The sequence below is a fragment of the Nomascus leucogenys genome, chromosome 6 (genome assembly GCF_006542625.1).
Source record: "Nomascus leucogenys isolate Asia chromosome 6, Asia_NLE_v1, whole genome shotgun sequence".
NCBI classification, from domain to species: Eukaryota; Metazoa; Chordata; class Mammalia; order Primates; family Hylobatidae; genus Nomascus; species Nomascus leucogenys.
This window is the reverse complement of record NC_044386.1, coordinates 98,072,709-98,092,517: the sequence shown is the minus strand read 5'-3', so window position 1 is coordinate 98,092,517 and position 19,809 is coordinate 98,072,709. Positions and strand designations below refer to the sequence as shown.

The 19,809-nt window shown below is 51.8% G+C and overlaps 1 protein-coding gene across 2 annotated transcripts; it reads left to right on the top strand.

The window, feature by feature from the left end:
- The first annotated feature begins 1,713 nt into the window (after positions 1 to 1,713).
- CHRNB4 (cholinergic receptor nicotinic beta 4 subunit) lies at positions 1,714 to 18,835 on the top strand. Of its 2 annotated transcripts, XM_030813833.1 has the most exons (6): positions 1,714 to 1,880; positions 7,355 to 7,503; positions 11,631 to 11,675; positions 11,778 to 11,887; positions 13,015 to 13,993; positions 17,628 to 18,835. In XM_030813833.1, exons 1-6 carry the CDS (start codon positions 1,826 to 1,828, stop codon positions 17,784 to 17,786), a joined length of 1,497 nt encoding a protein of 498 aa, XP_030669693.1. In that variant the 5' UTR covers positions 1,714 to 1,825; the 3' UTR covers positions 17,787 to 18,835. The 2 variants fall into 2 exon arrangements, with proteins under 2 accessions (XP_030669693.1, XP_030669694.1); XM_030813834.1 differs by lacking the exon at positions 13,015 to 13,993 and having other exon boundaries at positions 1,749 to 1,880.
- The last annotated feature ends 974 nt before the right edge of the window (positions 18,836 to 19,809 follow it).

Genomic DNA, 19,809 nt, shown 5'->3' with positions numbered 1-19,809 from the left:
TTTCCCTAAGGTCACAGAGAAGACTAGTGGCACCAGAATACAAATCCGGATGCCTGGCTCCAGAAGCAAGGCACTGGCCACTGCTCTGTGCTGTCTCTCTGTGACAAAGACCCATAATTCAGATTGTTCTATAATGTGCTTTCCTTGTACATCCTTGTTCTAGTTTTGTACCAAGATTATATTATTCTCAATAGATAATTAGACGGCTCTTTTTATTTAAAGAAAATACATGTCAAACCTCTATAAAAACCTATTTCATCCTATCCCCTTTGCTAGCCTAACTTTTACAGTTCTGCAGTGGCCTCCAGGTTTTATGTCCTTTCCAGGCTCCTGTCCTGGGTACACATCCTATAAAGCCAGGGATACAGACCACGGATCAGCAGCAGGCCTCCCGCTCCCATCATCCTTTCAAGTACGGGCATACACCCAAGCTCCCAGCTTCTAGCCAAGTCTTTTGGTCCCCACTTATCCCAAAGGACCTGCCACTGTCCTTGGTTTCCAAAGCCCAACAGGCTCCAGACTCTTCAGCCTCCAACCACTTTGCATTTCTTTTCTGGTTTTGGTTCATGGAGATGATTATTTTCCAGCCTTGCCATGTCTTTTTTATTTATATATCTCACCTATCACTGCTGCAGTTTGGAGAAGAGAGGATGCCCTCAATCCTAACTTCTCCAAAGCATCCCAAAGGGGAAGTCCGCTCCACTTCAACAGTGTTGTTGTTGTTTTTAAAGGCCATATGTCAACATGTCAGATTATAGTAAAATGACGTGGGAGGTGCAATATGAAAGCAAGACTGAGTCCTGGAGATAAGCTGGCAAAGCTGCCTTTTTACAGGCCGTCACTCCCTTGGACTCCGCCCTTCCTGCCTTGTTCCTCCAGTTGTCAGATTTGCCTGTTAGGGCCCACACAGGGGAGCAGGTACGAGGACTGGACTGAGAGGGAGTTGGAGAAGCTGCCAGAGGCCCTTCTGGCTCCAGAATTGAGGCAGCAGTTCCCGAGGTGGGGGCTGACCCCCCACCCGCAAGGGAAAGGTACTGATCCTAAAAACGCGTCAAGGACACCCTGGCTAGTAGAGGGATGTGCTTGAATCACCTGAGCGGCCTCTGTTCAGCCCAGATTGGAAGGCCCATGGGGGAGGACGAGACCAGCCCACTCCAGCCCCATCCCCTCCCTTTTAACTCTGCTCCTTACCCAGCCCCCAGGCTGGGTGAGGGGCCCTGAGCTATTCACCCTCCCAGATTCCACTCACTTTTCCTAAGTGCCCTCCCTGCAAAGTCTGCAGAGAGCAGCGCTCCCTCGCGTCGGCTCACCCTGCAGTGTCGTTTCTTTGAGCAAACCCCATGCGAATGAACTTGAGATGATTCATTTGCCTAAAAGCGTCTTCGAGGTGAGGGAAGGCAAAGCCCAAGGACGTCCCCGCTCAAGCACATGCTCTTTCCCCAACAGTAGAGGGATCCTGCACTAGCGTCCGCCGCCCTCGAGGGCTCAGTCTCCCCAGCCGTACCAAGGGTGCCCGCACTGTCCTGCTTGCCTTGGGGGAAGGTTGCAAGGCCCAAGGAGATAGGGAAGACAGGCGGCAGGTGGGGTCCAGACCACCCAGGGGCGTCGGGGCGGAGCAGCAGGCCCAGTACATCCCCCGAGTGGGCGGGGCTCCCAGCTGCTGCCCACGCGGGGCTCGGCGGGGCTCTCCGCGGGGTCCTAGTGAGCGCCGCCCCGCCAGCAAACCTCCGGGGCCAGGACCGGCGCTCACTTGACCGCGCGGCTCACGGGTGCCCTGTGACCCCACAGCGGAGCTCGCGGCGGCTGCCACCCGGCCCCGCCGGCCATGAGGCGCGCGCCTTCCCTGGTCCTTTTCTTCCTGGTTGCCCTTTGCGGGCGCGGTGAGTTCTTTTCGGGGAAGGAGGGAGAGGCGCCTGGGTTGGGCTGAACAGGGCTGAACGGAGCTGGACTGGCCACAGGTGGGAGGGAAGGGAGGGTGCCCTGCTCCCGGGGGAGTGGCCCAAGATTGTCCCGGCAAGATGGGGGCGTGGGCAGGGCTGAGCCCACTCGCCGAGGCAGCGGGGGCGGGCCTGCGTGGGTGGGTCTGCCAGGTTTGGAGTGGGGGCCGCCTCTTCTCGGAGCCGCTGCGAGGGCCAGGGCCGCCCTCCAGGGCGAGTGTCTGTGGGCTGGGCAGCGGGCTGGATGACACCGGCTTTGCAGGCACCGCGGGTCATCCCCAGCAGTCTGGGAGGCTGGGAGTATACCGACTCCCGCTCCCAACAGGGCTGAGGCTCCTTCCTTGCCTAAGAGGCGACTTTCTTGAAGCGTGGGTGCAGAGGAGCCGGCCACCTGGGCGGTGTAGGCACTTGGGAGCGAATCTGCTGCTCAGCCTTAGAGAGAAGTCCCCTCCAACACAGCTGTGGTGGAGATGGGGAAACTGGGCCGAGAGGGAAGGGAGCTTGCCCAAATCACCAGCCTTGGAATGTTTTGTGCTTTGGGGGTGGATCTCCCAGGAAGCACATTTTATGGCACCACTGCCTCCGGTCACCCACCCGAGGTGTGCTAGGCCTGGACAGCCAGCTTGACTGAGGACCAGGCTGGTGAAGTTGGGCCTGCCACTCAGGAAGAAGACCCAGCCCTTCTCCAGGTAGAATGCAAATGTGAGGACTGCCTTCTCAGGGCCTCAGTTTCCCCACCTGAATTCCAAGGGCCCTTCTAGCTCCTACACTCACCCAGGCTTTTCCTCCAAGCCCCAGTCAGCCTGGAGGACCAGGGCTACCTCTTCCTTGGATAGAGACCCACCACAGGGGAGGCAGGAGGTAGGAGTCAGGGAATATATAAGGAGCTAATAATCTGAGAGGAAGCCATAGCTGGAATTCTAAACTGTGAGTGTGTATCCAGTTTGGGAAAGCATATCCAATCTAAAAATTTATATTGATAAAATGGAAAGATATACCCATCATTTTGGAATACAAACTACAGAAGTAGTTTGTACTACTCCTATAAAGAGGTGGAGCTCCCATCAAAGATGGTGTCTGCAGGCAGTGAGTGTATCGTGGCTCTTCTACTAGCTGGGTGACCCTGTGCCATTTCTTTCACCATCCTGGACCTCAGTTTCCCCATCTGTTCTATGGAGAGAATATGCCCTGCCTACATATTTGGAGACTTGGATGTGTGTGGGGGCCAGTGGCAGTGTTTCTTAGGTGTGGTCCTGGGGCAGCCTGTATCACCCTGTACAGATTTCTGGGTCCCACCCTAGGCTCACAGGATCAGAATCTCTGGGAATAAAGCCTAGGAATCCAGGTGATTAATACACATGATTGAAGAAGCACTAATAGTATGTAATAAGCTCTTTATAAAAGATAAATTCTCTACTTAAAAAAAATCATAGGCCAGGCGCGGTGGCTCACACCTGTAATCCCAGCACTTTGGGAGGCCGAGGCGGGCGGATCACGAGGTCAGGAGATCGAGACCATCCTGGCTGACATGGTCAAACCCCGTCTCTACTAAAAATACAAAAAATTAGCCGGGCGTGGTAGCAGGCGCCTGTAGTCCCAGCTACTCGGGAGGCTGAGGCAGGAGAATGGCGTGAACCTGGGAGGTGGAGGTTGCAGCAGTGAGCTGAGATCACGCCACTGCACTCCAGCCTGGGCAACAGATCGAGACTCGGTCTCAGAAAAAAAAAAAAACAACAAAAAATATAGCTGCCTTTTAATATAAATATCATGTTCCCTTCCTCAGTTAAGGACATATACCCCAGTTGAAAAATCACTCTGCCTTTTCAGATGCAGAATCTAATTTTTCCAATAAGATTCTGTTAACTGTTACTTTCTGTAGTTTGTATTCCAAAACAATAGGTATATCTTTCCATTTTTCCAATACAAATTTTTAGATGGGATATACCTTTCCAAACTGGACACACACTCACACAGTTTAGAATTCCAGCTACGGCTTCCTCTCAGATTATTAGCCCCTTTCTGGCAGGGAACAATTTTTCCCAAGAAGGCCTGGAAGACAAAACCCTGGGCAGAGGCTGGTGGGGCCCACTCCTCATCAGAATCATTGAATCATGACTGACCCCTAGTGGCGGCTTCTCTGTTTAACTGTCAGCCCATGGGCTGGGATGTGACCCCCAACCGTGCTGCAGAAGCTTCCACCCATTCTGGGCCACCCCTTGAAAGGGTGAAAGGCGTGTTCCTTGTCTTTTGAGCCCAGCAGGGCCTCACAGGCATTCAGTAGATTGGAAAGTCTAAGCATGTGCTGGGCTGGGCTCCCCCGCCCCTTTTGTGGGGGCAAGTGGGGTGCATTCCAGTCCCCAGTATCCCTGCTGTTTATTCCCACCCTTCACTGCACCCCCCCCGCCCCCCGGCCATACACTCACAAGTACAAACACAGGTGCAGTCACGGGCACACACTGCCCAGGACAGCACCATTTCCAGGCTCTGCGGGGCAGTCTCCTTACAGGGAAGCTAATGAGGCACTGAAGAAGGCTCAGGGGTCAGGGAAGACCTCTGTCGGAAAGAGGCTCCTATACCTGGTTCCTCCTCTGACTTGCTGGGGACACTTGAGAAAGTTTCTTCCCTCTTTGGTCTCAGTTTCCCCAGCTGAGAAATAGGGGGTTGGGCTAAAATGGTCTAAGGTTCTGGGAACCTCTAACTCGAGCCCACAGCTGGTGGTCAAGATGGGGGAGTCCCTCCGGGTCAGCTGAATGCCTGAGAGGCAGGACAGGCCCAAAGGTCAGCAACCTGAGCACATCAGGTGGGCTCGGAGCTGGAGCATGAGCCCCACAGCCTGCAGAGCAGCCCTGGGCTTGGGAGCCCGGTCGGACTAGCCTGGTGGGACTTCAGAGATTTGGGATCCAGCCTCCCCTAGTATTGCAGGGCTGGGGGATGGGAGCTGCAGATTCTGACCCCAGAGCTGCCTCAGACATGCCAGATGGGCTTGGGCAAGACACACCCCTCTCTATGAAATAAGTCAGTCCAAACAAACATGCTAAAGAAGGGCTGTGGGAGGGACCCAGCTCTAGCCTGGGGCTACAGACTGGCTTCCAGGGTACTCAAGCAGCTGGCCTCTGGGAAAGGGGTCCTGGATATAAGAGGCAGGGCTCAGAATCTAGGCCAAGAATCCATAGGACCCCCCTCTGGAGAGCCCAGGGCAGCCTGGGGGAGGGGCAGCAGGCAGCAGGTGCACTAGGAGCATCTTTCACAAGGCACTAAATATTGCATCTGCTCCAGATAGGCAGTGAGTTGGAAAGTGGATGAAGTAGGCAGGGTGGCGGCTGCTCCCCACAACCAGGAGTCCAGCCCAGCACCCATCCCTGAGTCCACCTCAGGCCTGCCTAATTGGGTTGGTCTGTGCTCTGGGCCCTCTGGCCCTACCCACAGAGGAAGGGGTTTGGTGCAACTAGGTGAACTGCCCCTTGCGGGAAGATGTAATCTACTCCTGAGCCTGGCAAGCTAGGCAGCCCCTCACCAGCATCCCCACCCCCACCTCTCCAGCCCCCCTTATTCCCTGATCCTCCCACCTGCTTCCCTGCCCCAGCACTGTTTCCTCTGCTCACTTTCATCTCTTTTCCTGCTCCCAGGCTTGCCTCCTCAGATGTCCTTGATTCTCCTCTGAGTCTCCCTTTTTCCAGGCTGCCCCCTCTATGCTTTACACATTCTCCCTGAAGACACTAGAGTACATAAGCCCGAGTCCCTGAACCTCACCTTTACTCCCAGACATGTGAGGGAGATGACATAAAGACCCAAACGCCACTTGGCAAGAGATCGGGGGTATGCAGAGGGGCAGATCTGAGGCTGTGGAAGCTCAGGGGGGCTCCCTGCAGGAGGTGGTATTTAGGCTGGGTCTTGAATATGGCTCTGAGCTAAGACCTCTCCTCGAAGCTCCAGACGAGGAGCCAGCTGCCAGTTGCACCCTCCATTTGTTATCTTGGACCTTACACTCTGTAGGTCTAAGTCTGAACCCGGAAAATCCCCTCCATCTCAGTTCTGTTTCTTCCTAAGGAAAGCACCACCTCATACCCATTTCTGCACCCAAACTCGCATGTGAGTAATGGGGCTGCTCCCCTGCACTGTAAGTGCTCTGGTGGCAGGAACCATTTCTGGCTTTTGCTTGCTGTTATCCTTAAAAGGTAGTAAAGTCCCTGGCACAAGATAGACCCTCAGATAATTCATAACTGGTGGGCTGGGGGCAATCCTGGCAGAAGAAAGAGTGTGCTCAAAGAAATGAGACAAGCTGGGTGTGGTGGTGCACACCTGTAGTTCCAGCTACTAAGGAGGCTGAGGTGGGAGGATCCTTTGAATCCAGGAGGAATCACTTGAAACCAGCCTGAGCAACATAGCAAGACCCTGTCTCTAAAAAAAAAAAAAAAGAAGTGAGACAGTGAAGGTCACAGGGGGAAAGGCAAACAGTAGGCTATGGCCAGAAGAGAGAGTATCCGAGTATCTGGGGTAGAGGTAGAGAGGTGGGAGAAAATCAGATTGAGAAAGATAAGCCAGTGTCAGTGGGGAAAGGGCCTCGAATGCCAAGCCAAAACATTTGATTTTTAAGTCCACCTACAGCTCTGAGAGTTGTGGGTAGGGAAGGGCCCTAGACCAGTTTGCTGTAGAAAGACCACTCTGGCACTGTATGGTACATGGATAGCAGGGAGAGACTGGGGGTGGAGAGACCAAAAGGAGGGCAGGGGTGGGGAGGTGGGGGCATGGCTGTAGCAGTAGAGATAAGGAGAACAGACTGAGGGGCTTGGAAGGTAAAAGATAGGACTAGGGCCGGGCATGGCGGCTCACACCTGTAATCCCAGCACTTTGAGAGGCCAATGTGGGCGGATCACCTCAGGCCGGGAGTTCCAGAGCAGCCTGGCCAACATGGTGAAACCCCATCTACTAAAATACAAAAATTAGCTAGGTGTGGTGGCGCAGGCCTGTAATCCCAGCTACTCTGGAGGCTGAGACAGGAGAATTGCTTGAACTCAGGCGGTGGAGGTTGCAGTGAGCCGAGATCACACCACCGCACTCCAGCCTGGGCGACAGAGTAAGACTCTGTCTCAAAAAAAAAAAAGACAGGACTAAGTGGCCACTTGGATGAACCAAGGGAGAGGTCAGGAAGAGATACCCAGTTTTTGTACCAGCTATGTAGAGTGGGATGCCATTCATTGCTAGAGGGAAGAGGAGGAGGAAGAGGTATGGCATGGGAGCTGAGCTCTGTGTTGAGTGTATTTAATTTGAAGTCCTCAAGGAGAGACAGGCCTGCCAGCACCTTCGCTGCTTCAGCCAGCCCTAAGGGCACCTGTGCTCCCTCAGCTCTCCCTGCTGCCACAGGCTGCAGTGGGGATCAGATGCACAAGGGCCCAGCAGGTCTGACTGTGTTTTCCCAGGGAACTGCCGTGTGGCCAATGCGGAGGAAAAGCTGATGGACGACCTTCTGAACAAAACCCGTTACAATAACCTGATCCGCCCAGCCACCAGCTCCTCACAGCTCATCTCCATCAAGCTGCAGCTCTCCCTGGCCCAGCTTATCAGCGTGGTAGGTGCAGAGGGCAGCTGTGGCTCAGGCTCAGGCGGACAGGCCGCTCATGCCCAAGCCCCAGGCGATCATTGGTCAAAGGAATGAAACTACTATAGTTGACTTAGACTTACCAGTACATGTCAGGGAGGCTGCAGAAGGGCCCATGAAGTTCATAGGTGTCCAATATTTAATGAAGTCATGGTTTTGTTATAACAAAGAAGAAATGAGGGTAGGAGCGGGATGACCATTGGGTAGGCAGCCAATGGGCCTGCCATAGACTCTGCTCAGCTGGGTCTCCAGCATGACCATAAACTTCTCCTCCTTGTCTTTACAGCCTCACCCTATTCTCTCCCCTAGACTGCTCAGATAACCTTACATGCTTCTTACTTGTTGGGAGAAGTAAAAACCAGACTGGGGGAACTGATAGGTACAGAGGCCCAGGTGTAGGGGCAGGACCAGAGGCAGTGCAGCACCTATTGAGCCAGGCCGGTGAGGGATGGACAGTGGGTGTGGCTGCTGCAGGCATGGAAAGGAGGAGCGGATGGCAGCATTCACGGGTACCGTTGTCAGGTTGTCTATATGTGGATGTGGGGCAGAGACGGGGGCGCTGAGGAAGGAGGTGCCTGGGAATTTCTCTTCTCTTTGCTGCCTCTGAGTTGGAGATGTCAGAGGGAACCATGGCCTATTGTAAACCTTCCCATGTCCCCGTCCACAGGGTTAGAACTCCATCCCTGGAAGCAGCTCTGGGGGAACATTCACAAGGGGAGAGTGCAGGGCGCTGTGTCCAGCCAGGGGAAAGAGACCACCAAGGGGGCTGACCCTCCTCTGGCCAGGTGGCTGCCTTCTGGAAATGCCAGACTCTCTCTCTAGCACGGTTGGCCCACACACACCCAGCCTGTCAAACCTACAGCCCTCAGGAAGGCTTTGGCCAAATTAATGACTGGCTCCATCTCCTGGGAGGACGCACAGCTCTAGGATGGGGAGGGCTATAGAGCTGTGTACTCTCTGCCCCTCTCCCTCCATAGTCGGACCAGAAGGAAGGAGGGCTTTCAGCCAGGCTCGCTCAGGCTGATGTCTGAGTGTTACTGTCCAGCCCAGGGCTTCTTGCTTAATGAGTTGAACCCAGCTGTGTGGTGCAGCTGCCACCCTAGTGAGGGTGAACAAGCAGGAGGCTCTGCCGCACTTCCAGACTCAGGCTGCCTGGTCAGATCTGCTCTGCGGGCCCTATAGGGTGATAGAGGCTACCAGAAGGAGGAGGGGATGCAGCCACCAGCCCCCACCCATGCAAGTTATATTTCTGAAAGCTTGTGTATACAGTAAATACTAGATTGTGGGTTGCCAGGGTTTGTTTATTTATTTGAGGAGGGAGGGTTATAGGTACAACCAGTTTAAAGATGGAAATTTTTAGAGAGCAGGTAGGGATTTAGGGCTGGGTAAGGAAAGCAGGCTTGTCAAAGCAGCTGTTTTGTAATTGACTCCAGAGACTGGTGAGCCAGGCACTCCCTCGCCAGCATCCCCACCCCCACCTCTCCAGCCCCCCTTATTCCCTGACCCTTCCACCTGCTCCCCTGCCCCAGTACTGTTTCCTCTGCTCACTCTCATCTCTTTTCCTGCTCCTGGGCTTGCCTGTTTCGATGTCCTTGACTATCCTCTGAGTCTCCCTCTTTCCAAGCCATCTCCCCTGTACTTGACACATTCTTCTGGAAGACACCAGAGTACACAAGCTCAAGTCCCTGAACCTCATCTTTACTCCCAGACATGTGAGGGAAATGGCATAAAGACCCAAACGCCACTTGGCAAGAGATCGGGGGTATGCAGGGGGGCAGATCCGAGGCTGTGGAAGCTCAGGGGGTAAGTTTAAACCCAAATATATCAGGAACTACATTAAATGTAAATGGCCTAAATATTCTAATCAAAATGAGACAATTGCCATGCATTCTTCTTTTCCCTCCTCCCTCCCCACCAACAGCCTGGAATGTGGAATTTATGGTTGGAGCTCCAACAGTTATTTTGGTCCATTCTTACGAGGGCCACACTCTAGGTATGGTGGAGAAGAAAGTTGGAAAGAATCTGGGTACCTATCAGAACTTTGTAGAGCAGAACTGCCATATATGTCTAAAGTTTTAACATGAGAGGGACATGAATTTCTACTTTATTTAAGCCTGTGTTACTCCGGATCACTGTTACTGGCAGCCAAACCTTATCTTACTGATAATCTTATCTAGTTGTAGGTTCCTTGAGGAAATGACTCCCAAAGTGAGATCAGTATGATGAAGGAGAGGCAGCAAAAATAGTACAGACTGAGAACACAAGACTTATCCAAAGTACTAAAGAAGGCCAGGGGGCTGGAGGACAGAACAGAAGGACATAGGGAGGTGAAGTGAGGCTGGGAAACCTGGCAAGGCCCTGTAGGCCCTGCGAAGGAGCAAGATTTTTATTCTGTAAGTGAAGGTAGCCAAGGAAGTAATCTAAACAGGGATAAAATCGAGGGAGGAAATGATAGGAACTTTGCAAGGTTTATTTTGGCTGCATACGAAGAAGAGGTGTGTGTGTGTGTATGGTGGCGGTGGTAGTGGTGTACAGAATGAACATAGACCAGTTAGGAGGGTCTTACATGGTCCAGGTGAGACATGGATGATGGTGGCCTGGATTATTATGGTAGGATTCATGTATATTCAAAAAATATTTATGGAGTATCCAACATGTTACATGCTCTTCTATCTGCCTTATTTTCTCACAGCCATTAGATTCTAGTGTGAGGTGGCAAATAATATACAGATAGATAGATGGTGTTTAGGGGTGAGAAATGCTATAAAAAAAAAATGAGACTGGGTAAGGTGGCTTACACCTGTAATGCCAGTACTTTGGGAGGCTGAGATGCATGGATCACTTTAGCTCAGGAATTTGAGACCAGCCTGGGCATCATGATGAGTCCCCATCTCCACAAAAAATTTTTTAAAATTTAGCCAGGTATGGTGTCCTGTGCCTGTAGTCCCAGCTACTCAGGAGCCTGAGGTGGGAGGATCACTTGAGCCTGGGAGGTGGAGGTTGCAGTGAGCAAAGATTACACCACTGCCCTCCACCTGGGTGACAGAGTGAGACCCTGTCTCAAGAAAAACACACACACATACACACACACACACACACACACACACACACACACACACACACACGAGAGAGAGAAAAGAAAGAAAAGAAAAAGAAAACAAAGGAAAGGAAGAAAAGAAAAAGGAAAGAAAGAAAAGGAAAAGAAAAAGAAAAAGGAAGAAAGGGAGAAAGGGAGAGAGAAAGAGAAAGAGAAAGAAAAGAAAGAAATAGAAAGAAAAAGAAAAAGAAGAAAGAGGGAGAGAAGGCAGGGCAGGGACCGAGGTGCTATTTTATGTAGGTCAGGGAAGATTTCTTGGATAGGATGACATTTCTGATAACAGAAGAAAGTGTGGAAGCATCCCAGGGGGTTTCCAGGAAAAGGGAACAGTGTGTGCAGAAGCAAAGAGGCAGTGCAGTGGAAGTGGAATGAGCAAATGGCAGAGTGTTGAGATGAGAGGTCATAGAGCTAATGGGATGAGGGGTGGTGGGGAGGTAGATCATTAGGGCCTTGTAGACTCTAAGCAGAACTTTGGCTTTTACTTTGGATGAGATGCGGCAGCAGAGCAATTAGTAGAAGGGATTGAGATTATAAAGGGATCACCCTGGCTACCATGTAGAGAATAGACTAAAGGCAGGCCAGGACAGAGCAGGAAGACCAGTTAGCGGGCTCCTGCGGTAGTCTAGGTGACAAATGATGGTGGCGGTGGAGAGAAGCAGACAAATATGAGATGCTTTAGAAGATATAACTTACAAGACTTATTGGTGGATCAGAGAGCAAAGCGTCAGAGACAGTGTCCACGCTTCTGGCTTGTGGAACTGGACGGCTAGGGGTGCCATTCACTGAGACAATGAAGCCAAAGGAGGACCCGGTTTTGGGGAAGATCATGAGCTTTATGTCAAACATGCTGAGTGTGACATGCCTTTGGGCCATCCAAGAGATGTTGGGGTGGCAGTTGGTCACATGGGCCTGGAGCTCACAGCCTTTTGCACAATAAAGTGAAATCCATTTGTGAGGCTCCTCCTTCCTGGTGAACTGATAGCCCCATTTCCCTCCCCAGAATGAGCGAGAGCAGATCATGACCACCAATGTCTGGCTGAAACAGGTAAGTGCCCTGAAGGGCCCTGAGCCCCAGAGATCTTTTCTTTAGGGCTGCCCTTTGGTCGCAGCGGACCTGCAAGTGACAGGGCCTTGCCTGTCTGTCCAGGAATGGACTGATTACCGCCTGACCTGGAACAGCTCCCGCTACGAGGGTGTGAACATCCTGAGGATCCCTGCAAAGCGCATCTGGTTGCCTGACATCGTGCTTTACAACAAGTGAGTGGCAGGGTTGGTGGAGGCCTGGTGACAGCCAGGCCAGGGCAGCAGGCCCAGCCCTAAGAGTCATCCAGGCCTGAGTCCAACCCTGAGCCCCATCTCTGCTTTACCCAGCCTTCCAGGCCATCAAGCTAGAAGAGAAACAGAGGTGAGCAGAGCCAGAGCCCTCAGTTACAGATGGGAGTTGGAGGCTGAGGGAGGGGAGGGGCCTTGTCTGATTCACTGAAGCACAGCTGGGACCACAGCAGTGTCCTGACCTTGAACGCAGCGCCCTTTCTGTACTCCATACTATCCTTTTGAGCCTCTGTTGCTTTGCCAGTGTTGGTGTTGGTACCACTGACTTACTGTGCGTTAATATCTTAGGCAGGTGGAGGAAGCCAAAGAGACTTTTCCTGAGTCATGATTACACCAGCAGTAGCTTGAAATGGCTAAGAGTGTGTGGTCTGGGGACCGACAGACCTGAGTTCAAATCTCAGCTGTCCTGCTTACAAGTTTTCTGACCTTGAAGAAGTCACTTAACCTCTCTGGGCCTTGGCTTTCCCATCTGTAGAATGGGGATAATAATAAAACCTGCCTCACTGGACTACTGAGAGGCTTAAATGAGCTATTCCATGGGAAGCCTTAAGAGTGCTTGGTGGGCCGGGCGTGGTGGCTCACACCTGTAATCCCAGCACTTTGGGAGGCTGAGGCGGGTGGATCACCTGAGATCAGGAGTTCGAGACCAGCCTGATCAACATGCAGAAACCCCGCCTCTACTAAAAATACAAAATTAGCCGGGCGTGGTGGTGCATGCCTGTAATCCCAGCTCTTGGGAGGCCGAGACAGGAGAATTGCTTGAGCCAGGGTGGCGGAGGTTGCGGTGAGCCGAGATCGCACCATTGCGCTCCAGCCTGGGCAACAGAGCAAAAGTCCGTCTCAAAAAAAAAAAAAAAAAAAAGTGCTTTGATGTTAGGGATCTCTCTACCACATAGTTGCCAACAAAAGCAGACCCCTTTCAGTGAGGGCCTGGGGGATTGGAAGGGTGATTAGTGGGAAATAATCCCAAAGGGCTCTTCAGTGAGTTCTGAGAACAGGCCAGGCTTTGTGTATGGGTTTCATGATGTTCTCCATGCCCTGACCCTGCCCAGCGCCGACGGGACCTATGAGGTGTCTGTCTACACCAACTTGATAGTCCAGTCCAACGGCAGCGTCCTGTGGCTGCCCCCTGCCATCTACAAGAGTGCCTGCAAGATTGAGGTGAAGTATTTTCCCTTCGACCAGCAGAACTGCACCCTCAAGTTCCGCTCCTGGACCTATGACCACACGGAGATAGACATGGTCCTCATGACGCCCACAGCCAGCATGGATGACTTTACTCCCAGTGGTGAGTGGGACATAGTGGCCCTCCCAGGGAGAAGGACAGTGAACCCACAGGACCCCAGCTACGTGGACGTGACCTATGACTTCATCATCAAGCGCAAGCCTCTGTTCTACACCATCAACCTCATCATCCCCTGCGTGCTCACCACCTTGCTGGCCATCCTCGTCTTCTACCTGCCATCCGACTGCGGTGAGAAGATGACGCTGTGCATCTCAGTGCTGCTGGCACTCACATTCTTCCTGCTGCTCATCTCTAAGATCGTGCCGCCCACCTCCCTCGATGTGCCTCTCATCGGCAAGTACCTCATGTTCACCATGGTGCTGGTCACCTTCTCCATCGTCACCAGCGTCTGTGTGCTCAATGTGCACCACCGCTCGCCCAGCACCCACACCATGGCACCCTGGGTCAAGCGCTGCTTCCTGCACAAGCTGCCTGCCTTCCTCTTCATGAAGCGCCCTGGCCCCGACAGCAGCCCGGCCAGAGCCTTCCCGCCCAGCAAGTCACGCGCGACCAAGCCCGAGGCTGCCGCCACCTCCACCAGCCCCTCCAATCTCTATGGGAACTCCATGTACTTTGTGAACCCCGCCTCTGCAGCTTCCAAGTCTCCAGCCGGCTCTACCCCGGTGGCTATCCCCAGGGATTTCCGGCTGCGGTCCTCTGGGAGGTTCCGACAGGATGTGCAGGAGGCATTAGAAGGTGTCAGCTTCATCGCCCAGCACATGAAGAATGACGATGAAGACCAGAGTGTAAGTTGCTAGCCAGCCCCTGCCCACCTGCCCAACAGAAAGGGCTCAGATAGTAGCACCAGTTTCCCACTTCCTGCAGTTAATTCATAGGAGACAAGGACTCTCAAACTCTGAATAAGGAATCCAAAATTGAAATGAGTTTGTGTTAAATGTTATAGCTTCATGCATCCAGGGAGAGGAAGGATGTGCCAGTGATTTTTGTTTTAGGTGTCCCAGAAGCAAACCCCAAGATGGGGACTTGGGTGCACGTGGTTTACTTGAGATGTGATCCCGGGAAGCACAGTGAGGAAGGAGGGAAAGTGAGACAGGGAAAGGAGAATGAATAAGCAGGATACTGCCGTGGGTACCTGGGACTCAGTACCCTTGCAGACCCTCTGAGGACCCGTGGAAACAAGCCTCAGGATCACCCCCCTGGAAGGAGGCTGAGGTATTTACCCACCAGCCCCCATTCCCTAAAGGATGAGGGTAGCCCCAGGACGTTAACTCCCCTGCGCTTCCAGGTAATGCCAGCCTGCCAGAACAAGCGCCCTTGGTGCTGGAGAAAGCCCTGAGGCAGAGGAGAGAGGAAATGCGGGTGCCAGAAACGGAAGGCTGGGAAGTGACTCTGCAGGCTTTAGGGAACACAGGTGGGCTGGGGTACCAAGCGCATCTGCCCCATCCTCTTCAGACTTGCAAAGAAGCCATTCAAGCACTTACAGCTTCCACGGCTATAGGAACATCAGTAAAAATACTATGATTTCCAGGGTAATGAATTAATCGATTGTGCTAACTAAAATGACAGATTTTTATTTTATTTATTTATTTGAGACGGAGTTTTGCTCTTGTCGCCCAGGCTGGAGTGCAGTGGCACAATCTCGGCTCACTGCAACCTCCGCCTCCCAGGTTCAAGCGATTCTCCTGCCTCAGCCTCCCAAGCAGCTGGAATTACAGGTGCCTGCCACCACACCTGGCTAATTTTTGTATTTTTAATAGAGACGGGGTTTCACCATGTTGGCCAGGCTGGTCTTGAACTCCTGACTTCAGGTGATCTGCCCACCTCAGCCTCCCAAAGTGCTGGGATTACAGGCGTGAGCCACCGAACCTGACCTAGAATTACGGATTTTCTAAAAAGAGGTTTAATTTACTTTCACAGGATAAAGCAATGAGTGCTGGAGTCTGGGTATTTCACATGACTCCTTTGAATAAGTAACACTTCTAAGGACAATGTCATTGTAACAACACAGAATGTGGTGGTGACAAATTTTCACAGCCATTTCCATACCAGTAGGGAGAACAAGTTTCATGCTCTTGTGAATGTTCTCATATCAACACCTTCAGATCAGATTCTTTGGACAGGTTTTTACTATACAACATGGTGTCTACCCCTGTGCAGCTGCATGGACAAAAGTGGATGTCTCATTCTTATCTTTTTGAGATTGCTTTCCACTCGCTGCATTCTCAAGGAGAAGCACTGGCATTCCATTAGTTAGCCCACAGAGAAAAGAGCAGGAACAGCTCCAGAATCACACTGTGCCAAGAAAAGAAGAGAAATGCAAACAAATGGAATATAGGACATGAGATATTCTTCTGGTGTAGTTCTTGGACCAGCAGCATTGGTATTGCCTGTGAGCATATCAGAAATGCAGAGTCTCAGGCCCCAATCCAGACCTGCTGGCTCCAAACCTGCATTTTAACCAGGTGCCCAGGAGATTCCCAGACCCATTGCAGTTTGAGAAGCACAGCCCTATAGGACTCTCAGATTTCACTTTCTAAAACATTAATTTGATCACGCTATTGCTTAGGTTAAACCACTCTGTAGGTCAGCATCACCTAATTCATTGTTTCCCAAACATTAATGTGCAGCCTGGGGCCCTGCTGGCTAAGTGAGAACCACGTGGGCAACACTGTGGGACCACCCTTTCTGACTGAGCCAGGATCTCTGGGGGAGGCATATTGGAGCCTGCATTTTTAACCAATCCCTGGTGGTTCGTGTGCACATTCTAGATTGAGAAGTACTGGTCTCCTGCATCCCTGGCTGAGCCGGTACCCACCCTGAACTCTTCTAAAGACTTCACCACCCCCTTGGCACTCACGTGCCTTCTGCTCTTTCTAGCTCAATTAATTGCAAGCCTCTTAAGGGAAGGAGCCAGGCAGGACCACTGTTATTATAATCACCAGTGTTCATTAAGCTTCAACCACACATCAGGTGCTCTGCTAGGAGCTGACATACACTACTGCTAACCCTCCCTGGAATCCTGTGAAGTGGCTTTTAGTAGAACCCCCATTTTACAATAAGGAAGCTTTCAAAGCAAAACTCAGAGAGGTTCACTGACTTGGCCAGTGTCACACAGCTGGCCCAGGCTCTGTACCCAGATCTGCCTGTCATCCTTAAACTCTCTTGCCCTTTCTAGTTTCTTGCCCTGCACTGAGCACATGGCCAGCTTATTGGTTGATTGACTTTCTTATGGATGGTTGGAGAAAAGAGGCTTTCTTCCCTTCCAGAGCATGCCTGCCCCTAAGCCAGCCCACGCCACTTCTCATCTTCAGTACTTTTACCCACCCTGGTGATTAACTGGTCACTATAAATAGCACGAAAATATTAAAAGGGGGAAACACACACACACACACACACACCCCGCTTGAAATTAGGGCTGTTAAAAAGAAACCCAAGAAAGCCAAGGAGTGCTCTGTTTAGAGAGCTGTGCTGTGCCTGCTGAGTCTTGGGGACAGGTGCCAGGCATGCTTGGTTGTGGGTGTCGGGGTTGGCTTGACACAGGATTATCCTGCACGTTAGATACACCATTGACAGGGCCTTGACAAATTGGGTCACTGACGTCAGCATGCCCGTTGCTGCCCACATTTCCAACTCCAGAGCCTCTGCTGATCTCCCAAGCTTTCTGATCCAGCCCGTCTCTGACAGGGAATGAATTCAGGGTGAGCCAGCCAGGCCAGGGGTGTGAAAGCAGGCATTGGCGTTTCTCTGGGCTCTCCCCCAGTGCAAAGGAGACAGGCCCATCTGTGGTGGCCCCTCTGGAGGCCAGCCAGGTCTCTCCCAATCTCACACCCCGCAGCAGGGTCTAAGAAGACCAGAGAGACCTGAATGATGCAGCAGGAGGAGGCTGGGTCTTAATTACAGGAAACAGACACTGCTGTGAACAGACTTGAACAAATTAAACAGCAGGATTTCCAGGTGTTCTATTAAGCCCCTGTTTCCCTGCTCTTACTGAACTACGTGGGAGCCACCTAGTTCTTTCTTTAGCTAGAACCAGCTCAGGCAGTGAGTTTGGGGTAAAAATGAGAAGATGAGGCTTTGAGATCCTCAGGCCCTATCTCCTATTTATAACCAGATTTTGTTTTCAAATCATAGTATGCAGTATTAACAAGCCCTCACATTCCTAACTTTTTTGTACAGCCCAAGTTCCCAGTGGCCTTCCAGTGCTGTGGGGGACAGGCAGGGGTGGAGGTGGAGAACAGCCAGAGAGGCTCAGAGCTGCCCAGCTGAGAGGCCAGCCTGGGACTCAGAACTTGCCCCCCTAGTATGCAGTTCCACGCCTGTGGCCTGTGGAGTCCCTGGCCAGAGAGTAAGGGCCTGACTCGGGGAAAGGAGGGACCCTAGTACTTGGCACCTGTGACCAGCTCCTCTGTCTGCCTGCAGGTCGTTGAGGACTGGAAGTACGTGGCTATGGTGGTGGACCGGCTGTTCCTGTGGGTGTTCGTGTTTGTGTGCGTCCTGGGCACTGTGGGGCTCTTCCTGCCGCCCCTCTTCCAGACCCATGCGGCTTCTGAGGGGCCCTATGCTGCCCAGCGTGACTGAGGGCCCCCTGGGTTGTGGGGTGAGAGGATGTGAGTGGCTGGGTGGGCAGTTTGCTGCTTCCTTCTGGGTTGTGGCTGATGAGGCCCTAAATAAATATGTGACCATTGGCCATCAACCCCATCAAACCAGCCACAGCCGTGGAAGAGGCAAGGATGGGGGCCTGGACTGTCCTCTCTGAATGCCTTGGAGGGATCCCAGGAACCCCAGTAGGAGGGAGCTTCAGACAGTTCAATTCTGGCCTCTCTTCCTTCCCTGCACCGGGCAATGGGAATAAAGATGACATCGTAGCAGCACCTACTATGCCTCAGGCATGGTGCCGGCCTGCCTCTCCATCGCCATCTCTCTCCACTTCCCCTTGTCCAGTCCCTCACACACTTCTAGATTTTTCCCAGCTCAGAGGCTTGGCATTTGCTATATCATCTTCTTTTTTTTTCTTTTCTCTTAAATGGAGTCTTGCTCTATCGCCCAGGCTGGAGTGCAATGGTGCAATCTCGGCTCAAGTGATTCTCCTGCCTCAGCCTCCCAAGTAGCTGGGATTACAGAAAGCCGCCACCACGCCCAGCTAATTTTTGTATTTTTGTTGGCCAAGCTGATTTCGAACTCCTGACCTCAAATGATTCACCTGCCTCAGCCTCCCAAAGTGCTAGGATTACAAGTGTGAGCCACTATGCCTGGCCTTCCCTATCTTCTACCTGAACCTTCTTCCTCTTCCCCCAGGGCTTCCCAAGCTCTTTCCACAGCCACATCAGTCAGGGCATGGCTCCAATCCATTCTTTGCTCCAATGTCACCTCCTCTGAGAGGCCTTCCCTAACCACCCATCCATTCTAAAGCAGCCTCCCTACGGTCACGTTACCCTGCCACCTTCCTCGAGCACTCCTTGGTACCTGCCACTCTTATCTGGTGGCATGTATGTCATCCACAGCTCACCCACTAGAGTGTGAGCTCCATGGGAACAGGGACCTGCTCCTTCACATTCATGGTGGTATCCCCAGGGCCTAGGACAGAGCTTGGCACACAGTAGGTGCTCAATAAATGTTGAATGAATGAATGGCTCCTACCCCTCCTTCAAGTCCAGATCCCCCTCCTCTGAGCAGCCATCCCTAGTTCCCCCATCTGAAAGGCATGGCCTGCTCCTCCATGACTCTACGGCGCTGGTCACTTTCCACTTCTCCATCATGGCTGGGTTCAGGTCTGTCTCCCGCATGGATGCTCTGATTCACTCCTCGCACATACTGCCTTTTGCACAGTGCCTGGCATGTAGTAGGCACTCAAAATATTTGTGGAATGGAGGAGGACGTTCTAAAAAATTCTATTTTAAAAATTATTATACAATAAAATTGACTTTTAAATATATAGTTCTAGGAATTTTAACACATGTATAGATTGGTGTAACCACCATCACAATCAGTACACAGGAAAGATCTGTCACCCAAAAAGACTCCCTCCTGCTATTCCTTTAGAGTCCTGACTCCCTGCACTCCTAGCTCATGGCAACCACATATCTTTTCTCCATCACTACAGTTGGGTCTTTTCAAGAATGCCATTTAAATGGAATCATACAGTAGTGACCTTTGGAGACTGGCTTCTTTCATTCAGCATAGTGCCTTCGAGATTCAATCAAGTTGGGTTTTTTTGTATTGCTGAGGAGTGTTCAGTGGTATGATGTTGATGCACATTTAGGCTGTTTCCAGTTTTTGGCAATTATGAATAGAGCTAATATAAAGATTCACATATAGGATTGTGTATGAATAAAAGTTTTCATTTATTTAAAGACTTAGGAGCGTGATTGCTAGGTGATATGGTAAGTGTATATTTAACTTTATATGAAACTGTTGAGGCCAGGCATGGTGGCTCACACCTGTAACCCTAACACTTTGGGAGGCCGAGGCGGCGGATCACCTAAGGTCAGGAGTTCAAGACCAGCTTGGCCAACATGGTAAAACCTTGTCTCTACTAAAAATACAAAAATTAGCCAGGTGTGGTGGTGTGTGTCTGTAATCCCAGCTACTCGGGAGGCTGAGG

Coding starts and splice junctions, on each gene's coding strand:
- CHRNB4 (XM_030813833.1), top strand. CDS start 1,826: ATGAGGCGCGCGCCTTCCCTGGTCCTTTTCTTCCTGGTTGCCCTTTGC. Junction 1,881..7,354: donor GGTTGCCCTTTGCGGGCGCG/GTGAGTTCTTTT, acceptor GTGTTTTCCCAG/GGAACTGCCGTGTGGCCAAT. Junction 11,888..13,014: donor GACATCGTGCTTTACAACAA/GTGAGTGGCAGG, acceptor GACCCTGCCCAG/CGCCGACGGGACCTATGAGG.